General features: G+C 46.7%; 1 protein-coding gene across 5 annotated transcripts in view; it reads left to right on the top strand.

Moving 5' to 3' along the window:
- Window positions 1-20,237, top strand: part of ARMC2 (armadillo repeat containing 2) — a 236,578-nt gene that overhangs the window by 184,137 nt on the left and 32,204 nt on the right. For all 5 annotated transcript variants that reach the window (XM_067702383.1, XM_067702382.1, XM_067702384.1 and 2 more), the window contains one exon: window positions 8,668-8,983. In XM_067702383.1, the coding sequence (XP_067558484.1) occupies window positions 8,668-8,983 (316 nt within the window). The remainder of the gene's footprint in view (window positions 1-8,667; window positions 8,984-20,237) is intronic.

Below are 20,237 nucleotides of genomic sequence, written 5' to 3'. Positions count from 1 at the left end.
GTATTAAGATGGTGAGATTTCTAATTCTTTCTTGATTTGAATCAGTGTCTCCTAAACTTGCGGAGCTTTAAAAATATAGGTTCTCACAGGGAACTCTACTCAGTGCCCTCTGGTGACCTAAATGGGAAGGAAATCCAAGGAAGAGGGGATATATGTATACGTGTGGCTGATTCACTTTGCTGTACAGCAGAAACTAACACTATTGTAAAGCAACTATACTCTAATACAAAAAATAAAATACAGGTTCTCAGGCCCCACCTGGGAGATCTTGATTCAGATCTGGGACAGGGCTCAAGAACCTGTTTTTAAGAGGCTCCGCAGGTGATTCAAATGAAGAGCAGGTTGAGAACCTGTGGTATACATTATTAAGATGGCTCCTGAAAACAATTTTTTCCCCCGTATCGACAGCAGAGGGTTTTCTACAAAACCTCAAGAGATTTTAAAGTGATTAAAAAAAAGCAGCCACACAGGGTCAGTCTTTCTCTACAGGCATGTGGCTGAAACTGAATCTGCCTCACAAAGTAGGAACCAAATTAGCAAGACATGCCAGGTGTTGGTGTAGGTTTCGCCAGTGAGTGGTGATAACCACATGCCTTGTGCCATTTGCAACAATAGCTGAGGAGCACTTTCTTAGCCAGAGAAAATGAGATGGGTCATTAGACCCTTACAGGAATTTTCTCTGCCAGATTTGTGTCCAAACAAGTCATCCTGAGACCAAACCCAATTTGATAACTAGGCCATCGCACCGATGGGGCTTGAGGCACTGGTCAGAGTTGGCTACCGGGAAAGGTGAGCACCGGCCCCCAGGACCCTTGAATTGGCTGCAGAAGGGAGGGCTCGTTATCCTCCGTTAGCTAGACAAGCACCAGCTGCTGTTGATTCATTTGTCAGTGAAACAACCACCAAGCTTTATGTCTGCTTTGCGACATTTCAGTAGATAGCCATATCTTAACCGTGTAAGTTTACAACAGATAAAGTTGAGGGCGATTTGTTCATTTTAAATAACGCAGGGTTTGGTTTATAACACCCCCCGCCACACACAGCCCGTCAGTGATGGGGGCATGTCAGAATATGATGGCTGTGGTACAAGCCAAGGGTTTCTAGTTATCAACATTCTCAGAGAAAAGGAATCCACTCCTCCCAGCTCTTACGAAGGACTTCCCCAAGGAGAACAAGGGAAACTGCTTTGGCTCATGTCTGTCTCTGAGGTTGATTTGTCCAAGATCCGTGGTCCAACTAGTAACTCCCAGTTCCTACACACATAGAACCTGAGACCGAAAAATGCAGCACTTCCATCAGCTGGGTGCAGTGTGTAAGCTAGACTCTAACATTAAGTAAAGCATCTATTTAGAACGCTGACTGAAATTCAATTAAATGGCAAATCTCATTTAGAAACAAGCACATATTGTATGCTTTATGGTATAAACTGCGTTTGGTACAACCAAATGTGCAAACAGATGGGCCTAGTGTCGAAGGCATGGGCAGGGGCTGGCCATAGCAGCCTTGCGAAGCAGACCTGCCTCAGGAGGTGCCTCTGACGTCAGCATTGCCTCATTTAGCAGCTCAGCAAAATACGTTTGGGTTTGCTTTTTTGGAAAAACGTGAAAGGATTTTCCCCCATTTCTTCTGTAAATATCTACTGGGCAGGAGATCTGGTAAAATGTCTCAAATAAGACTTATAAGACTGGCACTATTTTGCAAAGGTCACAGTCCAAAAGGAATAACCTTTACCTACATTCCCATCACTTGTGTCCATTGAACAACTGTCTGTCTAACCCTCTCCACTTTTAGATATGGTCAACTTCTTGTGTTTCTTTTTTTAAACAGAACCTCCAAATGCAGGGCAATCATCAGCGCCTCAGAGAGCACTGTCTGGGAATCCCCCGACATGTCCTTGCTTGTGCTGCTTTTAAAGTCATGCCTCTCTCATCCCGTTTAGACCTCTTCCTGGGCAAGCAGCTGTCTCCAGCCATGATGAACAGTGTCTGATTTGGAGCGCTCAGGCAGCGTGATGTCGAAAACGAGACCTGGAATGTCTGGAGAGTATAGGCTGAAAGCAAAAACATCTGCCCTTTTTGGAGCTGTTCACCTCCAATGCAGCCACAGCCAAGGAGCAGGCCAGAGATAGCACAACCTCTCTCTGCCTCCCCTCCATCCTCTCTGGGGCCGGAGAGGATTGGTGAGGGAGGCGCCTCCACCCCTTCCCCTGGCGCCTTTATATGGTGACTTGGCTCCCCGCTTGCCCTCCGCCTCCTGCCTGGCAGGAGCGCGCCCGTGGCTCTCTTCCCAGCCCCTCTGCAGGCACATTCCCAGTGGGTGCCGCGAGCGTTTGGCTGAGCTGGCTCCTTCTTTCGGCCTTGGCCTTGGTCTGTACCCCTGACCGGGCGGGCAGCACAATAAGCCCTTAGCTTGTTCATTCTTTCCAGCTCCTGCTGCTTCGCCCTTGTGGAACTGGCTCTTCCCCCTACTCAGCATGGAACCCAAAAGCCTGATTTATGTCTGCTGACTTAGAAAAGAACTGAGCCCAGTGAAATTCTAGCATCGTCCTGGTGCTTTTGAGTGATAGCCGCATTCAGAAGCATACAGTGGGCGCTCAGTAAACGACTGTTGACGGAATGGATAGATGGATGGAAGCATCAGGAATAATCTCTTCTGGTTTTCAAATGATTTTCTACTTAGATTCTGGTTTTGCGTCTCCAACATCTCAGATTCTTTCGCTTTGTATGGCTCAGCACTTCAGCAAACCATTGACCCACTTTCAGTCGCCTAAGATTAATTAGCATTTCTGCAGCACTGCAGTCTGTCTTCCCGATTGGTAACATTTATCTGTTCTTCAAGCCCCCTATAAGCTCAATTAATGTTGGGGTTTTGTTTGAGGGTGAGAAGTTGGATAAATGTTGCAAATTGCAAATCCTGACTGAGCTGTCAAATCCAGACTGCACGAGAACTTTTTAACCCAGATTTAAACAGGGCATCTTGGTTAGTTTAATTTTCTGGTTAAGAGAGGGTTCTGATTTTAAGTCTGTTTACAGCTCTTTCAGTTTCAACCCATTCTTGAAAACCTTTCTCAAATGTTTTCCTTGACTTAGAAGAAGTAGTCCTCTCCCAAGTAAGTAATGGAGTCTGCTGAACATCGTTGATTCTTTCTGTTACAGCTCGATAGGGTTCCTTCCCCATGGTCAACATGATGCACATGGGCTGTTTTAAGGGTTATTTTAAGGTACTACAGTAGGAAGTGTGTGGGAGTGGGGGAGGAGTGCGATCCCATTGGTGGGCCGGGGGTGGGGAATAACGTGAAGCAATGTAGAAGTGGTCACATGGGGCCAGATGGCGTGTTAGATGCTGGCTTTGGCATTTAATAGGCAGTGGATGTTTTTGAGCAAGGGGATGACGTAAGAGCTGCGCTTCAAGAAGTGGAGTTAACCTTGGTTGCAGAGGGAGGAGCCCGTCGAGGGTCTCTGACAAGAGTCTACAGACGGGGGAGCCAGGGTTGATTTTAAGACGACAGGTTGGAGGGAACTTGGTGACTGGCTGCTGAGGGAAGTGAGATAGGGAGGAATGGAAGATGCCTCTGGGGCTGAGCCTGGGGAAGGTGAGCAGGTGCGCTTAGGTGGTTTTGGAATCCATCTGTGAGTACAGAAGTGATTGTCCAAGTCCTGCCTCTTCTCTTCACCAGTGTGGGACTTTGGGGCCAGGGAGCCTCTTGAAGCCTCAGTTTCTACATATCTGAGTAGGGGGGAATCTCCTCCATTGACTCTAGGCCAGTCGTTCTCACATGGAAAGTAACAGTCAACATGGTGGCTGCTGCTGGAACTTGACAGAGACCATTCTTTTCAGCAGTGTCCTGCTCCTTGTTTTGTTCCAGTTAATTTTATTTACAGGCATGGGGAGCCCATTCAGACTGAGTAACATGCTTGCTCATGAGGGCATAGCTTATGCTAAACCAAGGAGAACATCCCATAGACTATACCTGGGATGCACAGTTGAGTCAGGCTTTGTCCCGTAGGTGTACCTGTCTGAGCTCTGGTTGGCCGGAGCTGTTGCTGGGCTGATTCCATTTTAAGCAAAATTAGAGTCGATATGAACTGGTTATACTAGACTGCCTTCTTAAAAAAGAAAAATAAGATTCTGTCTCCTGATTCATCTTCATTTTGCTGTTTCAAAACTACATAGTTGTGGTATGAATATGCAACTTTGTGTTCAGTTTAATAAGAAGGCTATAAAAAGTGCAGTGTTGATTTATAGGTGGTTCTCAGATGTTGTCTAAGAATAAAGGAGAGCCTCTGTACCTCAAAGGAGAATGGCCCCTCGATGAAATCGTTTTCTGCACATTGTTTCTCTACAGATTGATGATTTTGGCCTTTGCCTGATTTTTCAAATCTTTACAGGATTTTAACTAAGTGATGTTTGGTAGACTTGAGATAGATTGGGCTGTGGAACAAGAAACCACCTCTCTGTACACCATCCAGGGGCAGTGCTCTGCACGGCGCAGAGGCCACCCGCAGGGAGCTGAGGGGGCCCTGCTAAGCCCTCTTGGTCAGCCTCCTTGTTCCGGATTCCAGATGAGTCCAGACAAGCACTGGCATGGGAGTAAGGAAACACCACCGCCGCCAGCCTCCTGTGAGACTGCTGCTCTTGTGGCCTATTCCCTCGATTCACAGAGAATATATTTGAGAGAGGGGATGGGGGGAGAAAAAAAAAAAAAGATGCCTTAGCCAACCCTGAGAAAGAGGACAGAAACAGCAAGCACAGCAGTCGCTGCAAGTTTGGTGCTGCAATCTGCCAGCCCATTTGTTGATTCTGCATGCCATCCTTCAGTTGGCACCACTGCTGCCAGGAACCACCCCCTCCTTTTTCCATCTGAAGGAAGGGAGAGAGGTGCTGCGGCAGGGTTAACTCTTCCTGCCCTGAAGCCTAAAGTTTCTTCTTCCCACATCAGGCTCAATAATCTGTGCCATGTTAGGACCCACAGAGATATTTGAATCCAAGAATTTTAGAAGTGGAAGGGGCCCGAGGCGATTTTTCAAACAAGAAAAGCAGCATCAGTCTTCCCAGATTTGACCACATGTGACAGGGGGTAGAGGTCATTTGAATTATGAAGAATGAGGACCTCTAAGGAAACCTGCTGTTTTTTTTTTTTTTTTTTTTAACCTGCAGCCAGGGATCTGGTCAGCAAATCAGCAGGGACAGGTGGAGGTGGTACAGGGTCAGAGAAGCCTTCTGGGTTAGACCAACCAGAAAAACAAACATCAGAGGTGGAGGTAAAGCAGCAGAGCTAGGAAGAGGGAGAAAGGAGAAAAAAAAGTCTAGCATCCTTCAGAAGACGGCAGTGACATTTTAGGAGGTAACTTGATTAGTCCTGGCAATGATTTAACCAATAGAATGCAGTTATTTATCGTATTCTTTGTGAAGTCATTTAAGAGCACCGATCATGTCTTTCCTGACTTGCTTAATGTGCTTTTGTGGAAATAAGAGCACAATCCAGGGAATACCGGGAAGTCCAAAAATATTGGCCATAACTGCTGTCTAGGGCGTGAGGGAGGTGGCTATCCAGATTGTGGAGATTGGGAACGTTTTGTTCAAATTAGAGAACTGCAAATTGTCACTTTTAGTGCATTGGTTAATTTGTGTACCTAGGTGCTTGGAGCAGTGCCTGGTGCCTCATAAACACAGTGTATTAGTTGCTGCTACTACTATCAGTAGTAATAGTAAGTATTACAGTTTTCAGAGGTAGGACTAGTGTAGAGTGTGATTAATCAGAAATCTTGTATCAGTTTGTGTGAAAAGCTCATATTCCTCAATTTAGAAATTCAGTGGAATTTTCCTTCAGGGAGACTAGCTCTCAGAAATAGCCTCTGTCCTGGTTGGAAAATGGTCTGCTTTGCCGCTGGGTGTTGCCAGGGTGGAGGAGTGCACTCCTTCCAGAGCCCAGGGAGGAGCCTGCACCATCGGGAATTACATGAAGTAACCATTGGTTGCATGCGAAGGGAGACTGGAGTATTGTAACGAAACTTCGTGTGCTTGGTTTAGATTTAAGGCCTACAGGCTTCAGCTTCTTTAGGGAACTGTCTGGTGATCGGACACAAACAAGGTGACCCCAGGCCCCGGAAAGGGACGGCTCTAGGTCCTCTGTCTCAAGACATGCTCCTTTTGCCCCGTGCCACATCTCTGCTTTCATTCATTTTTCAAGGTTGAACTTATCATGGTTAACGCTACTAACATTTTATTGATAGTAAAGGGTTCTTAACAGTGCCTGAGGGGAGTTCCCTCGTGGTCTAGTGGTTGGGATTCGGCGCTCTCTCGTAGCCCAGGTTCAATCCCTGGTCAGAGAACTGAGATCCCACAAGCCACGTGGTGTAACCAAAAAAAAAAAAAAAAAAACCCAAAACAGTGCCTGAATCATCACTCACCACAACCTGTGCTTTACCTGTTTTTTTTTTTTCAAATGAATTTATTTTTATTTATTTTTGGCTGTGTTGGGTCTTCGTTGCTGTGCGCGGGGCTTTCTCTAGTTCCAGTGAGCGGGGGCTACTCTTCGTTGCGGTGCGCGGGCTTTTCATTGCACGGGCTCTAGAGCGCAGGCTCAGTAGTTGTGGCGCACGGGCTTAGTTGCTCCGCGGCATGTGGGATCTTCCCAGACCAGGGATCAAATCCATGTCCCCTGCATTGGCAGGTAGATTCTTAACCACTGAGCCACCAGGGAAGTCCCTGTGCTTTATCTGTTTTGTCTTAATTTTGCAACACAATATTCCCCCCATTTTACAGATGAGTTAATCGAGTCACAAAGAAGCTAAGTGAAGTGTGACGCAGGCTGCCTGGCTCTCTTGCTGGGAGTCGTAATCCCTTAGGGTGTCTAGCTTCTTCCTTATTAGCCTTTCAGTCTTTGCTGTGTCCCCTCATGCACTAGCCTTGTCTTCTCAAGTCGATTCTAACTCTTCAGAGCACCTTGCCTTATCCTTGTTTGTGTGTGTGTATTTCCCCCAGACCCCAGCATTCAAGATATACCCAAGGACTAGCATTCCAGTTGGGGTGGGGGCAGGAGTGGGTCCCCTGACTGGACCACCTGCTGTGATTGGTTGCACACTGCCCAGCTGAGGTTCCCCGCCCCCCCCCCACACCCCCGGCGTGAATGCTCTCCTGGGCCAGCGCATCCTGTTAGACTCCATCCTTTCTTAATGTTGGCAAATGATTCCCAGCTTCACAAGCAGCAGCTTGGCTGCTTCTTCACCAGGGCCAGGGAAGACTTTTTCAGGAACAAGCAGGAATAAGTTGGTATTGGCAGAGCAGACCCAGGCAAACCCCAGTGTCTTGTCCTTTGTCCTGGATCACCCACTCTCTCTAGGCCACACACAGTGCTCAGTGCTGCTCCCATCCCCCAGGTCCCACCTGGAGAAAAACCAACCCAGCCCTTTGCCCTTTGTCCCAGTTCCTTAAGGCTATTGCTGACTACAGATCTGATAAATTAACCTTTATCAGAATCCCTCCTGGTGACATATTTACATTTAAAAGGAGATAATTCCTTTACTGCTCTGAAAGCAGGGTAGGTCGAAGGAGGTTCGTAAATAACAGGCCACGTGAGAGGCATGGGTGTAGGAAGGACTCCAGGTCTGGGTAATCCTGGGTTCAAATCCTGACTCCACCCCTCACTGGGTGTGACCAAGGCAGCTTCTCCAAGCCAGTTTCTTGTCTGTAAATAGCACAGCGCCTGCACAGTGAGCATTAGCACCCTGGCCAGTTGTAGCCCCTCAGTAAGTGTTCCTTTAACCACTGAACTGGTATGTCTGCCTGCTATTGTCAAATTAAGAACATAATTGTTTCTGTTTCTTGTTCATTGTAAAGTGTTCTCAGCTTGGGATTTTTTAGAAACGTTTATTTATTGTGAAATATGGCTCATATACAGAAAGGTGCACAAAACACATTTGTACCATTTAGCAAACAGTTATAAAAGTGTCACCCATGTAACCACTACCCTGGTCAAGAAAAACAAATAGTGCTTTAAAGTGGTGAACACTTTGTAACAGTGGTTCTCACCTGGGGGCCATTTTGCCCTCAGGGGACGTTGAAACATTTTTGGTTGTGGTATCTGGGGAAGTGCTTCCGGTATCTAGTAGGAAAGGAATGCCACTAAACATAAACAGCCCCCCATAGCAAAGAATTATTCAGCCCCCAAAGTCAGCAGTGCCCAGGCTGAGGAAGCCTGCTGTAACACAAGCTGATTAGCCACTATGGGACAAACACAGGGTTTAGAAACACAGTGCTTCAGCAAGAGGCGAACTTTTAGGAAAAGATGTGGATACTCAAGAAACCTGTTGGGTCAAGACTTAGATTTATATGACACATTGTTAGTAATGTCATCCCGCTCAACTAATTGCTCTCCAGGGGAAAAAAAAAAAAAGGCCAGGCAGCATTTCAGATGAAGGATCTGAAGTAATAGACCTTGCTAACAGCATCAATCAGTTTGTATTCTTTCCTTGTTGCCAAATGCTTTTCATCTCCTCTGTCACTTTGCACCAATCTTGGGAATCAAATACTGTACAAGTCAGAAGAAGCCAGATGTGTTCCATTTTACCATTAATTAAATTGTGAATTAATTAAATACTGTCTTCTTCCCAACAACTTGTCCCAACCCCTTCCGTCTTGTGACTCTTTGTCTTTAATTTATTGCAGGATTTAGTCGTTCGTATTGTTTTTATTCTTGGCAACCTGACAGCGAAAAATAACCAGGCTCGTGAGCAGTTTTCCAAAGAGAAAGGGAGCATCCCAACTCTGCTGTCTTTATTCCATACATTCTACAAACTGGATCTGCATTCCCAGAAGCCCCTGGGGGAAGGAGAAGAGAGGCCCAAGGCGCCGAGGCCGGCCCAGGCGGAGGACGTACTCATCAAGCTGACCCGCGTGCTCGCCAACCTGGCCATCCACCCTAGCGTGGGCCCAGCCATCGCCGCCCACCCGCGCATCGTGGGCCTGCTCCTCGCCATGCTGGGTAAGAAATGAGGCCCCCTGGCGGCAAGGGCGTTGCCGGGAGATGGACCGGAGCTCGGGTGCCATGGGGGCTTTAGGAGTACAGTCGGCTAGCTTTAACAGGCCTTCTCAGCTGTGAAGGAAAATTCATTCCTTTTCTGTTCAGAACTGCCTCAAACGTCGTCCAGATTTTTTAAAAAAAGATAAAAAAGAAAAAAATAGTAATACAAATTATTACTAAAACTCACTGAACTGTACAATTTAAAAGTGAATTTTACAGTATGTGAATTATATCACAATTTCTTTTGAAAGCATACCAATCAAATTGTAAAAAATTGGCCAAAGTAACCACAGAGTTTAAAATCCCAAATTTTTCCTGGGGTAGCCCACACGATTAAAGTTTATTTATCTTTTTATTTTTTCAGCTTTTTACATTATCAGTAATTAGAGCCCCTGGTCATTCAGGTCCCATTCCCCTGCCCACCCCACATGAGTCAGTTGGAGCTGCCATAACAGAATGCTGCAGACTGGGTGGCTTAAGCAACACAAGTTTATTTCTCACAGCTCTGGAGGCTGGAAATCCAAGATCAAAGTGCCGCTGATTCTGTTCTGGGGAGAGCCCTCTTCCTGGCTTGCAGGTGGCTACATTCTCACTAAGTCTTCCTGTGGCTTTTCTTCAATGTGTGCATGTGCACATGGGAAAGAGAGTGATCTTTCTCTTCTTATAAGACCACCCTATCAGATACGGACACCACCCTTCTGACCTCATATAACTTTACCTCCTAAAATCCTTGTCTCCAAAAATAATCACATTAGGGGTTAGGGCTTCAACGTATGAATTTGGGGGAAGGGACACAATTCAGTCAATAGTATTCTACCCCAGGTCCCCCAATTTCATGTCCTTCTCACATGCAAAATACATTCATTCCATCCCAACAGCCCCCCAGATTTTAACTCATTCCAGCATCAACTCTAAAGTCTAAGGTCCAAAATCGCATTTAAATATCATCTAAATCAGATAGATATGATACATCCTGAGGAACAATTCCTCTCCTGCTTGAAGCTGTGAAACCAGACACGTTATATGCAAGATACAATGGTGGGGCAGGCACGGGATAGACATTCCCATTCCAGGCACGGGATAGACATTCCCATTCCAGAAGAGAGAAATAGGAAAAAAAAGAAAGTGTGATGGGTCGCAAGCAAGTCCCAAACCTAGTAAGGCGAATTCCATCAGATCTTTTTTTTTTAAAACAAATTTATTTATTTTATTTATTTATTTTTGGCTGCGTGCGGGCTTTCTCTAGTTGCGGCGAGCAGGGGCTACTCTTCGTTGCAGTGCGGGGGCTACTCTTCGTTGCGGTGCGTGGGCTTCTCATTGCAGTGGCTTCTCTTGTTGTGAAGCTGGGCTCTAGGGGCGTGGACTTGAGTACTTGTGGCATGTGAGCTCAGTAGTCATGGCTCGCAGGCTCTAGAGCACAGGCTCCGTAGTTGCAGTGCACGGGCTTAGCTGCTCCACGGCATGTGGGATCTTCCCGGACCAGGGCTCGAACCTGTGTCCCCTGCATTGGCAGGCGGATTCTTAACCACTGCACCACCAGGGAAGCCCCCATCAGACCTTAAGGCTTGAGAATAATCCTCTTTGGTTAGATGCTTTGCCTTGCAGACCCACTGGGACAGTGGCCCTTCCTCCACAGCTCTGTCAGTTAGGCCACCAGGGCTCTGCAGGGCAGTCTTGCCCTCAGAGCTTTGGGGTGGAGGCCAGTGTGGCCTGTTGAAACTGAGGCAGTGGCCCTGGTGATCTCTGAATCACCACTGGGGACATTCTCTTCTCTACTAGAAGAATAGTGCATATTCACAGCCAAATAGCTGTACACTCTGTCCTGTCAAATCCAAGGAGTCTGACAGCCTTCCTTCGTTTGGTCCTGTCTCAGCTTCAGTTCAAATTGGCAGGGTTTCTGCTCACATAATCCCGTAAACTCTTTACTGAGTGATAGGCCAACCACACCCTTGGTATTCTCTCCAGCACATGCTTTCTTCTTTCTTGCAATATGGACAGGCTGAGAATTTTCCAAATCTTCAAGTTCTAGTTCCTTTTGTTTAACAACTTCTTCAGTTCATCCCTCTCTTATATGTTACTGTAAGCAGTCAGGAAGAGCCAAGCCTCCCCTTAAACACTTTGCTTGGAATTCTCAGCTAAATACCCAGTATCGTTGCTCGCAAACTAGACCTTCCACAAAACACTAGAACACAAACAATTCAGACAAATTCTTTGCCACTTTATAACAAGGATCACCTTTCCTGCAGTTTCCAAGGACCTGTTCCTCCTTCCCATCTGAGACTTTGTCAGAGTGGCCTTTAATGTCCATCTTCCTAACAGCATTGTATTCATGATTATTTCTGTGTTCTCTAAGAAGATGGAAGCTTTCTCTCCAGCTCTCTCCTGTCTTTGAGCTTTTGCCGGAATCACCCTGTTGACAAAAAATTAATCAGTAGTGGGCTTCCCTGGTGGTGCAGTGGTTAAGAATCCGCCTGCCAATGCAGGGGACACAGGTTCGAACCCTGGTCTGGGAAGATCCCACATGCCGCGGAGCAGCTAAGCCCATGCACCACAACTACTGAGCCTGCGCTATAGGGCCTGCAAGCCACAACTGCAGAGCCTGTGTGCCACAGCTACTGAGCCCGTGTGTCACAACTACTGAAGCCTGTGAGCCTAGAGCCCTTGCTCCGCAACAAGAGAAGCCACCGCAATGAGAAGCCCACTCACTGTAACAAAGAATAGCCCCCGCTCACCGCAACTAGAGAAAGCCCGCACGCAGCAATGAAGACTCAACGCAGCCAAAAATAATAAATAAATAAATAAATAAATTTATATTAAAAAAATCAGTGGATCAAAGAAAGAATTGGAAAATTTTATTCGAGCCAAATTTGAGGATTATAACCCAGGAAGAGCATCTCAGAAAGCTTTGAGAACTGTTCCACTGGTTAGAAATCAAGGCACAGTTACATAAGTTTCTTTGAGGCAGAAGGCTGTACGTCAAATGATGTGTTATTGACAGTTTACATAATCCAGATCTAAGCATCATCCTGGTGGGTCATGTGACCCCTTACAAGATCAAGAAGGAATGTTATCTTTTAAGGAGGGAGTCGTCTTGATGCTAGGAGAATGTTGCTCTTTATGGGTGAACAGGTATTCCTACCGATGGGAGAGGTTTGGTCGATGCATAAGGCAGATACACAAAGCACAGTGTGGGGAGAGAGGAGGCCAAAGAGCAGAGAAGAAGTTCTATGTTTAAATTTTTCTTGTCTTGGCATAAAATATGAATTTTATTTCACAACCTTTAACATCCGTATTTCTTGTATACATCTCAGAACTCCTCCAGCCTCTACCCATTACCCAGTTCCAAAGCCACCTCCATACTTTTAGGTATTTGTTACAGTAGCACCTCACTGCTAGGCACCCAAACCTGTCTCAGTCTGTTTAGGGTGCCACAACAAAATAGCATAGGCTGGGTGGCTCAAACAACAGACACTTTCTCACACATCTGGAGGCTGAAAGTCTGAGATCAGGGTGCCGGCGTGGTTGGTTCTGGTGAGACCTCTCTTCCTGGCTTATAGATGGCTGCCTTCTCTCTCTCTTCCTCTTCTTCTAATGCCACCAATCCTATTGGATAAGGACTCCACCCATCTAACCCTAATTACCTCCTAACAGCCCTACCTCCAAATACAGGCGCATTAGAAGTGAGGGCTTCAACAAACAAATTTGGGAGGGGCACAGTTCAGTCCATAGCACCCCCCCTTCCACTTTTTAGGCCTTGTCATTTCCCATGGGCACCTCTGCCTACTAGTGTGCAAGGAAATTGACTGCCATCTAGAGTGATCTACTTCGCCACTGCTTACCAGACTCTGAAAGATTGTGTTGTTGTGGAAGAAGCATTCATGCCTGATGAAAATGATGTGTTGGGGTAATCTTTGAACTTTGCCCCTTTGCCACTCATTTATTGAGTCTTCACTGCATAATCAGTCCTATGCTGTATGTTAAAAGAGGTTTGTCTTAGTTTGCTCAGGATGCCATAACAAAATACCACAGACTGGGTAGCTTAAACAATAGAAATCTATTTCTCACAGTCTGTAGGCTGGAATTCCAAGGTCAAGGTGCCAGCAGGGTTGGTGTCTGGTGAGAATCCTCTTTCTGGCTTGTCTATGGCCACCTTCTTGCTGTGTCCTCACATGGTGGAGAGAGAGCTCTGGTGTCTCCTCCTTTTCTTCTAAGGGCACCAGCCCTGTGGGATGAGGGCCCCACCTTTACGACCTCATTTAACTTTTACCACGTCACAGGCCCTATCTCCAAATATAGTCACATTGCGGGTAGGTCTTCAACATATGAATTTGGAGGGGAACACAAACACTCAGGCCAGCACAACGTTTAAAAAAGTATAGGTTGGTATCTGCTTTCAGGGAACTCAGGGTACGTGGTGGGGGAATATCAGGTGTATAGACAAGAAGCTTATGAAAAGTGCCAGCAGCATGGGGTACACAGAACATGGAAGCTGAGAGGACAGAGCCACAGAGCCCAGCTTTTGGCGTGTGGGAGTGTAAGTGACCGTGCCTTCCGTTGTTGTGGAGCTGTGTGATTTATTTTTATTTTATTTACTTATTTAATTTTTAAAATAAACTTATTTATTTATTTTTGGCTCTGTTGGGTCCTCGTTGCTGTGCGCGGGCCCTCTCCAGTTGTGGCGAGCGGGGGCTACCCCTTGCCGCGGTGCGCGGGCCTCTCATCATCGTGGCCTCTCCCGCTGTGGAACACGGGCTCCAGGCGTGCAGGCCCCAGCAGCCGTGGCACGTGGGCCCCAGAGCTCAGGCTCAGCAGTTGTGGCGCATGGGCCTAGCTGCTCTGCGGCATGTGGGGCCCTCCCGGGCCAGGGCTCGAACCCGTGTCCCCAGCGTTGGCAGGCAGACTCCCAACCGCTGCGCCACCAAGGAAACCCTATTTTATTTATTTTTTAACTGGGGTATAATTGACCGAAAACATTATGTTAGTTCCAGGTATACAACATAGTGATTTGATATTTCTGTACATTACAAAATGATCACTATCATAGCCGCGCAGTTTAAGAAGCATGTTCACATCTGTTACCTCACAGCAGCTGTGCGACAGTAGGTTGTTGTTATTTTAGCCATTTCACAGAGGAGGAAACAGCCTTAGTGAGATAAAGTGACTTTTAGAGGTCACAAAGTTAGTAAGTGACAGGGTTACTCTGCATGTTGCTGATCCTTTTTTGCTGTTTTTTTTTTTTAAATGTTTATTTATTTATTTGGCTCTGCGGGGTCTCAGTGGAGGCACGCAGGATCTTTGTTGCTGCACTTGGGATCTTAGTTCCCTGACTAGGGATCGAGCCCGGGCCCCCTGCATTGGGAGCTCCGAGTCTTAGCTACTGGACCACCAGGGAAGTCCCTGCATGTTGCTGGTCTTAAGGAAGGATTATTAAATTCTGACTGAGGTCTTTCCTTGTGACTTAATCACTTCCACATGATAACTCAAAAACCTACACGTTTAGTGTGGGACTGTCTTCCAAGCTGCTGACGGCACGTTAAACCGTCTGTGCAAACCTGCATCGAGCTGTTCCAGAAATTCAGTTTCTCTAACAACCTCAAAACTTCCAGCACTTGGACCATACTATCTCCCTGTCTTCTGATGATCCTTCTGCATCTGGAGGATCAATTCTTCTCCACCCAGAAGTCAGGGATCCAGCTGTCTCAGAGTCAGCTATGGGGCTCATTAAAATACCCTTTCTAGTTTCTGGTCTTACCCAGAAAAAGGCTTTACCTGAGGGATGGTTTTAGGGTCTTGAAATATGCATTTCAACTACTCCCCTGCTCCCAGTTGATTCTTCTGCCCCTTAAATGTTGAAACCCACTGCTCAGAGAATCACCTTTAGCCTCTCTGGCTAGTGAGGCGCTGGCAGGTGTCTGAAACCCACCCGGTGAGTTCTCATCTGCTGGCAGGCCAAATCGCTTCACCTGACTGTAGCTACCTGGGGAGAGCCTGAGGACCTGCCCTTAGACACCTGGACACATCACTGTGGATAGTCAAGAAATAAAGCTCTGGATGATTCATTTTCCTGCAATTATTAATATTCACATGTGAAGTGAGAAAATTCCTGGTCTTATATGTATTTTCTGAGCTTAGAAATTACATTTCTTCCTATGAACTAAAGGTACAATGGATAATTTGTGTTTGACTTCTAGGAAACTGATGCTTTGGAGGCAGAAGAAAGGCTGAGAAGCAGATTTGGCCAGAGCTGAAAGGGTTAACCAGGGGGGCCTGGCTAGAGTCCTTAGGAGGCTAGGGCCTGTCCCCTCCATTCCTCCATCACCAAGTCCTCTGGGAGGGTAGGTGCTCTGTCTTGGTCACTGGGGGATTCCCATGTGAGGTCTCTCCAGTGCACCCTCTTGAGGTTACTGTCACTCGGAAATAGCCTACTTTCTTTCTTTTGCTCTAAAGCGATCAGTGAAACTCAAATCTGGTACTTCGCAAACTTCTTTGTGCATAGAATCATGCAGGGAGCTTATGAAAGACACAGATTCTTCACCCTACCCTCAGAAGTTGTGACTGATCAAGTGAGGTGTGGAACCCAGGAGTCTGCATTTTTTTAAAGCTCCCCGGCTGGTCCTGATGTGGGTGGTGGAAGGTCTCACTTGAGAATGCTTCAGTCTCTGCATGTTAGAGCTCAGTGCCGTCTGAGGTTAAGCCCAAGTGAAGAAACCCTTCTCTCTAGCCTGCCATGCTGGGCAGTTGTTTGGGCAGGCAGTGGGATCCCTTGTCTGTTTTATCTCCTGAACGATTTGACCTCCCACGTAAAGCTGTGGTGGGGTGAAGTGACCTTGACAGAGGATCATACGCCTGCACCCTCCTCTTGGCAGCTCAGCTGCAGGGACGAATGTCCTGAGCCCTACGAGGCCCCCCGAAACTGGTCTCTGCTGGTTCCTACCTGGAGTCTCTGCATCAGTGCAGAAGGGCGATCAGATCCTGGGAGAAGGAGCTGGTCTTCAGAGCGCCTGCCTCCCTTAGCCAGCCTGGTAGTGGCTTTGGAAAGCAGGTCAGGGTTGGCTTGACTCTGACCTGCTCACTTGCCTGAGGGCAAGGCAGCTGTTGCCCTGATAGTCCCCAGTGCTCACTTAGTCCTCACTCCTCCCAGCCTGACACCTTTGCTGCACTGCACCCTCCCCCCAGGCACGTGGGAAAGGCATCCCTAGGGACCTTGTCCTCCACCTCTCCCCAGCCCTACTCCCCTCACAGAGGAGTTGCTTGTACCCCAGGACTCCCCTCCAGAGGCCAGTCTCATTGCAGAGGGTGTTTTAAAATAAAAAATATTTCTAGTAAGGACCAGCCTTCTCAGCAAGCGCCCAGATGCAGCGATTTGCTGCCTGAGTGGAATCTCCAAATTCCAGATTCTCTTATATTCATGAGTCTGCTACAGAGGGCTGGGTGGGTGCCTCATGCTCTTTGGAGGCAAATTATTGCCCCAACTGGCTCTGATAGGCACTCAGCAAGATGCTGTGGAAAGAGCAGGATGGATGAGTCAGGCAGACCTGGATTCACATGTGTGCTCTATGAAATCAGGCAAGGTATTTTTCTCTAAGCCTCAATGTTCTCATCTGGGAGGAGAAAATGGGCTATTAGGAGGCTGCTGTGGACTAAACTGTGTCCCTCAAATTCATGTGTGGAAGTGCTAACCCCCAGTGTGATGGTATTTGGAGATGGAGCATTTGGGAGATAATTAGGTTTAGATGAGGGCACAGGGAGAGAGCAGCCATCTGCAAGCCAGGAAGAGCCCTCACCAGAACCCAGCCATACTGGCTCCCTGATCTTGGACATTTCGCCTCCAGAGCTGTTAAATAATTTCCTGTTGTTTGAGCCACTCAGTTTACGGCATTCTGTTATGGCAGCCTGAGCTGACTGAAGCAGGTGCACCTTTAGAGTATTAATTATTGTGGGTTTAAATGTAAGTGCATTTAAAACGTTATTAATAAATAACTTCTGTGGGGTTAAATGCATGGAAAGTGCTTGGTGCTGTTCATGATAGATGCCTAGTAGCTGTGAATGTCTCTCCTCTTGCCCCAGATGCCAGACGTTATCCCTGCTCCCAAACGTGAGGTCCTACAGGGGGGTGGTGACACATAAGAGCTACATTCCTTTTTCTGGTCAAACTAATAAATTCTTCTACCAAGGCAAGAGAAAAAAACAGATCCCTAGACACTGCCCAAGATCTTTTGTCATCAGTCCAGGGATGGAGGGAACCAGGGATGAGAATTCCTCTTTGCTAAGTTTTAGACATTCCCCCAAGCCATTCCCCATGAGCCATCATTCTGGACAGCCCTCCTGTTCATTAACAGATGTTTATTTAGTACCCACAGTGTGCCACGCACTTTTATAAGCCCTTCACAAGTATTAACGCATTTAAACTTTGTAACAAATCTGTAATGTAGGTGCAGTTATTATCCCACTTTGCCGACAAGGAAACTGAGGCCCAAGGAGTTTAAATGACTTGAACAAGGTCACACAGCCAGCAGGTAGAAGATCAGGATTCCAGCTCCAGAGTCGCAGCGAAGCAAGCGAGGATACTTTTGGGGGTCCTATGTCCCTACTTTTACCTTGCCTCCCTCAAAAACACCTGGGATCTTTTTACAGATCTTCTAGAAACCTGAGGCCAGTAGGATATTTCCTTGCTGTAGAATCCATACTGAAGTCCAAGATAATTCTGTTCTTTATTCCCTTCCCATGTATTTAAACTAACAAACCAGGCAATTAGGGCCTCATTTATTCTTTCTTTCTCCAGGTATTCATTGAGTGTCTGCCAGGTGCTGGGCCCATGCTGGCTGCTGTGGGTGGAGGAACCACTGGCTGAAGGGCCAGTACGTGTTTTCTGTAGCGTAACAAACGCCTGAATTTCCCTTTGAATAGAGTAAACGTAGAAAGGTCATTCTCTTTAATGAAAAGAAGGCCGAAAGGAGGGAGAATTAAATCAGAGAATGTAAGAGCTCGCAGAGTCCTCCTGCTCAGCTCACAGCCTCCCTCTTATCCCGGAGGAACTTTGGTTTCATACAAGAGATAAAAGGCACTTCCTTACTCATAAAAAAGAATGAAATTTTGCCATTCGCAGCAACACGGAGGGACCTAGAGGGTATTATACTAAGTGAAGTAAGTCAGACAGAGAAAGACATACTGTAATGATTTCACTTATATGTGGAATCCAAAAAAAGAAAACAAACAAATGAAGACAACAAAACAGAAATAGACTCATAGAGATAGAGAACTAGTTGTTACCAGTAGGCAGAGGCAAGGGGGAGGGGCAAGATGGGGTAGGGGATTGAGGTACAAGCTACTGTGTATAAAATAGATAAGCAACGAGGATATATCGTGCAGCGCAGGGAATATAGCCAATATTTTATAATAACTTTAAATGGAGTATAATTTGTAAAAATATTGAATCACTGTGTTCTATACCTGAGGTAATATTGTTTATCAACTATACTTGAATTTTTTAAAAAAAGAGGTACAAGGTACTTCTTAACCAGTAAAACCCAGTGGGCAAATCAGGGCCCAAGACATGCGTGGGCACTGAGGTTATTCCCTCCCAGGCTGGGGAAGGGCTTCCCAGTCAGGCGGTGACCGATGCCTGGGTGGAGAGGGGGGTGAATGTACTCCAGGCACGGGGCAGGGCGGGGGGTGAAGTGGAGGGGGCGTGTGCAGGGTCAGAGGTGAGAGGCAGAGGCTGCTATAGCTAGTTTAGTATAACCAGACTCCTGGCGTTTTCCTCTGACTCCCAGACCCATATGTCCACCTGCCTTACCTAATCTCATCAACTGTGGGTACTTGAGAAGCACCTCAAGATGTCTAACTCATGACCTTTCCTCCACCTGGCCTTTCTTCCCATTAATTCAGAGTATGGGATTGCCGTCCATCCAATTATGTAATCCAGAAACCCAGAGCTCATCCTGAGTGATTCCTCTCCCTCATCCCCCAATCTAGTCTTCACCACACACTGTCCGTTTTCCTCCCTAAATAGTTTTCCAGCCTGGCTTCCCTGTTCCATCTCCGCCATCACCCCAGCCTCAGCTTTATTTGCCATCTGGAACACCACAGGAGGTTCCGGACTGGCATCCCTGCATCTGCCCTTCTCTGCACTGTGGTCTCAGTCACCAGGAGATGAGTCTGGAGGCTGAGTGGAAGGCAGGGACAAAATAACTAAGGGTCTTATGTGCTAAGCTAAAGGCTCATTCATTCATTCATTCTTGCATTCAGCAACCACTTATTTATTTGTTTTTACAACAATGAAGTTTATTATTATTATTATTTTGCTTCAAAAATTTATCATCTAAGCTTTATTCTGATCCACCCCAAGACACTGAAATGCTACAGTTTTCTGTTTTGTTAGTTGATATTTCCGGGGGGAATTCCAGAGGGAATGATTTCTTTTCTTTTTTTAAATTTTTATTGGAGTATAGTTAATTTACAATATTGTGTTTATATATATGCACACATCCACTCTTTTTTAGATTCCTTTCCCATGTAGGTCATTACAGAGTATTGAGTAGAGTTCCCTGTGCTGTACAGTAGGTTCTTATTAGTTATCTATTGAGCACCGCTCTGTGCAGACACTGTTCTAGATGCTGGGAATGCAGTGATGAATAAAAGAAGTCCCTAGTCTTGTGGAGCTTACACCTTAGAGCTGGAAGACAGACATTAAACACATAACAAGTCAGGTGGTCACATGTGTTACAGAGAAGAGGGGGAGAGGAAAGTGAGTAACAGTGCTATTTTATATAGGGTGGCTGAGGAAAGTATGTCCAATAAGGTGACAGCTAAGCAACAGCCCAAAGGACATGAGGAGTGAGCCTGGATAACTGGAGGAAGGAATATGCCAGACAGGGGGACTATCAGTGCAGAGATTCTTGGGCAGGATCAGGCTGACATGCTCAAAAAGAGCAAGAAGACTGGTGAGGTTGGCATGGGGATGGGGGGAGCTGGGTGCTGGAGCAGCAAATGAGGCCAGGGAGGTAAGGACTGGGGCAGCTGGGTCAGGCCTGTGGGCTGGATGAGATGAGTGGTGTTATCTGAGTGAATTTTAAAGGACCACCATGTTGAGGACAGGCTCAGAGAGGCAAAGGCAGAAGAAGAGAAGCCAGTAAGGAGGTGAAAGATGGACTAGGTGGTAGCAGAGGAGTTGAGAGGCGATCAGACTGCGTGTTTCGAAGGCAGCGTTGATAGG

The sequence above is a fragment of the Pseudorca crassidens genome, chromosome 13 (assembly GCF_039906515.1).
Source record: "Pseudorca crassidens isolate mPseCra1 chromosome 13, mPseCra1.hap1, whole genome shotgun sequence".
In the NCBI taxonomy this organism is placed as follows: Eukaryota; Metazoa; Chordata; class Mammalia; order Artiodactyla; family Delphinidae; genus Pseudorca; species Pseudorca crassidens.
This window is presented reverse-complemented; position numbering and strand designations above follow the sequence as displayed.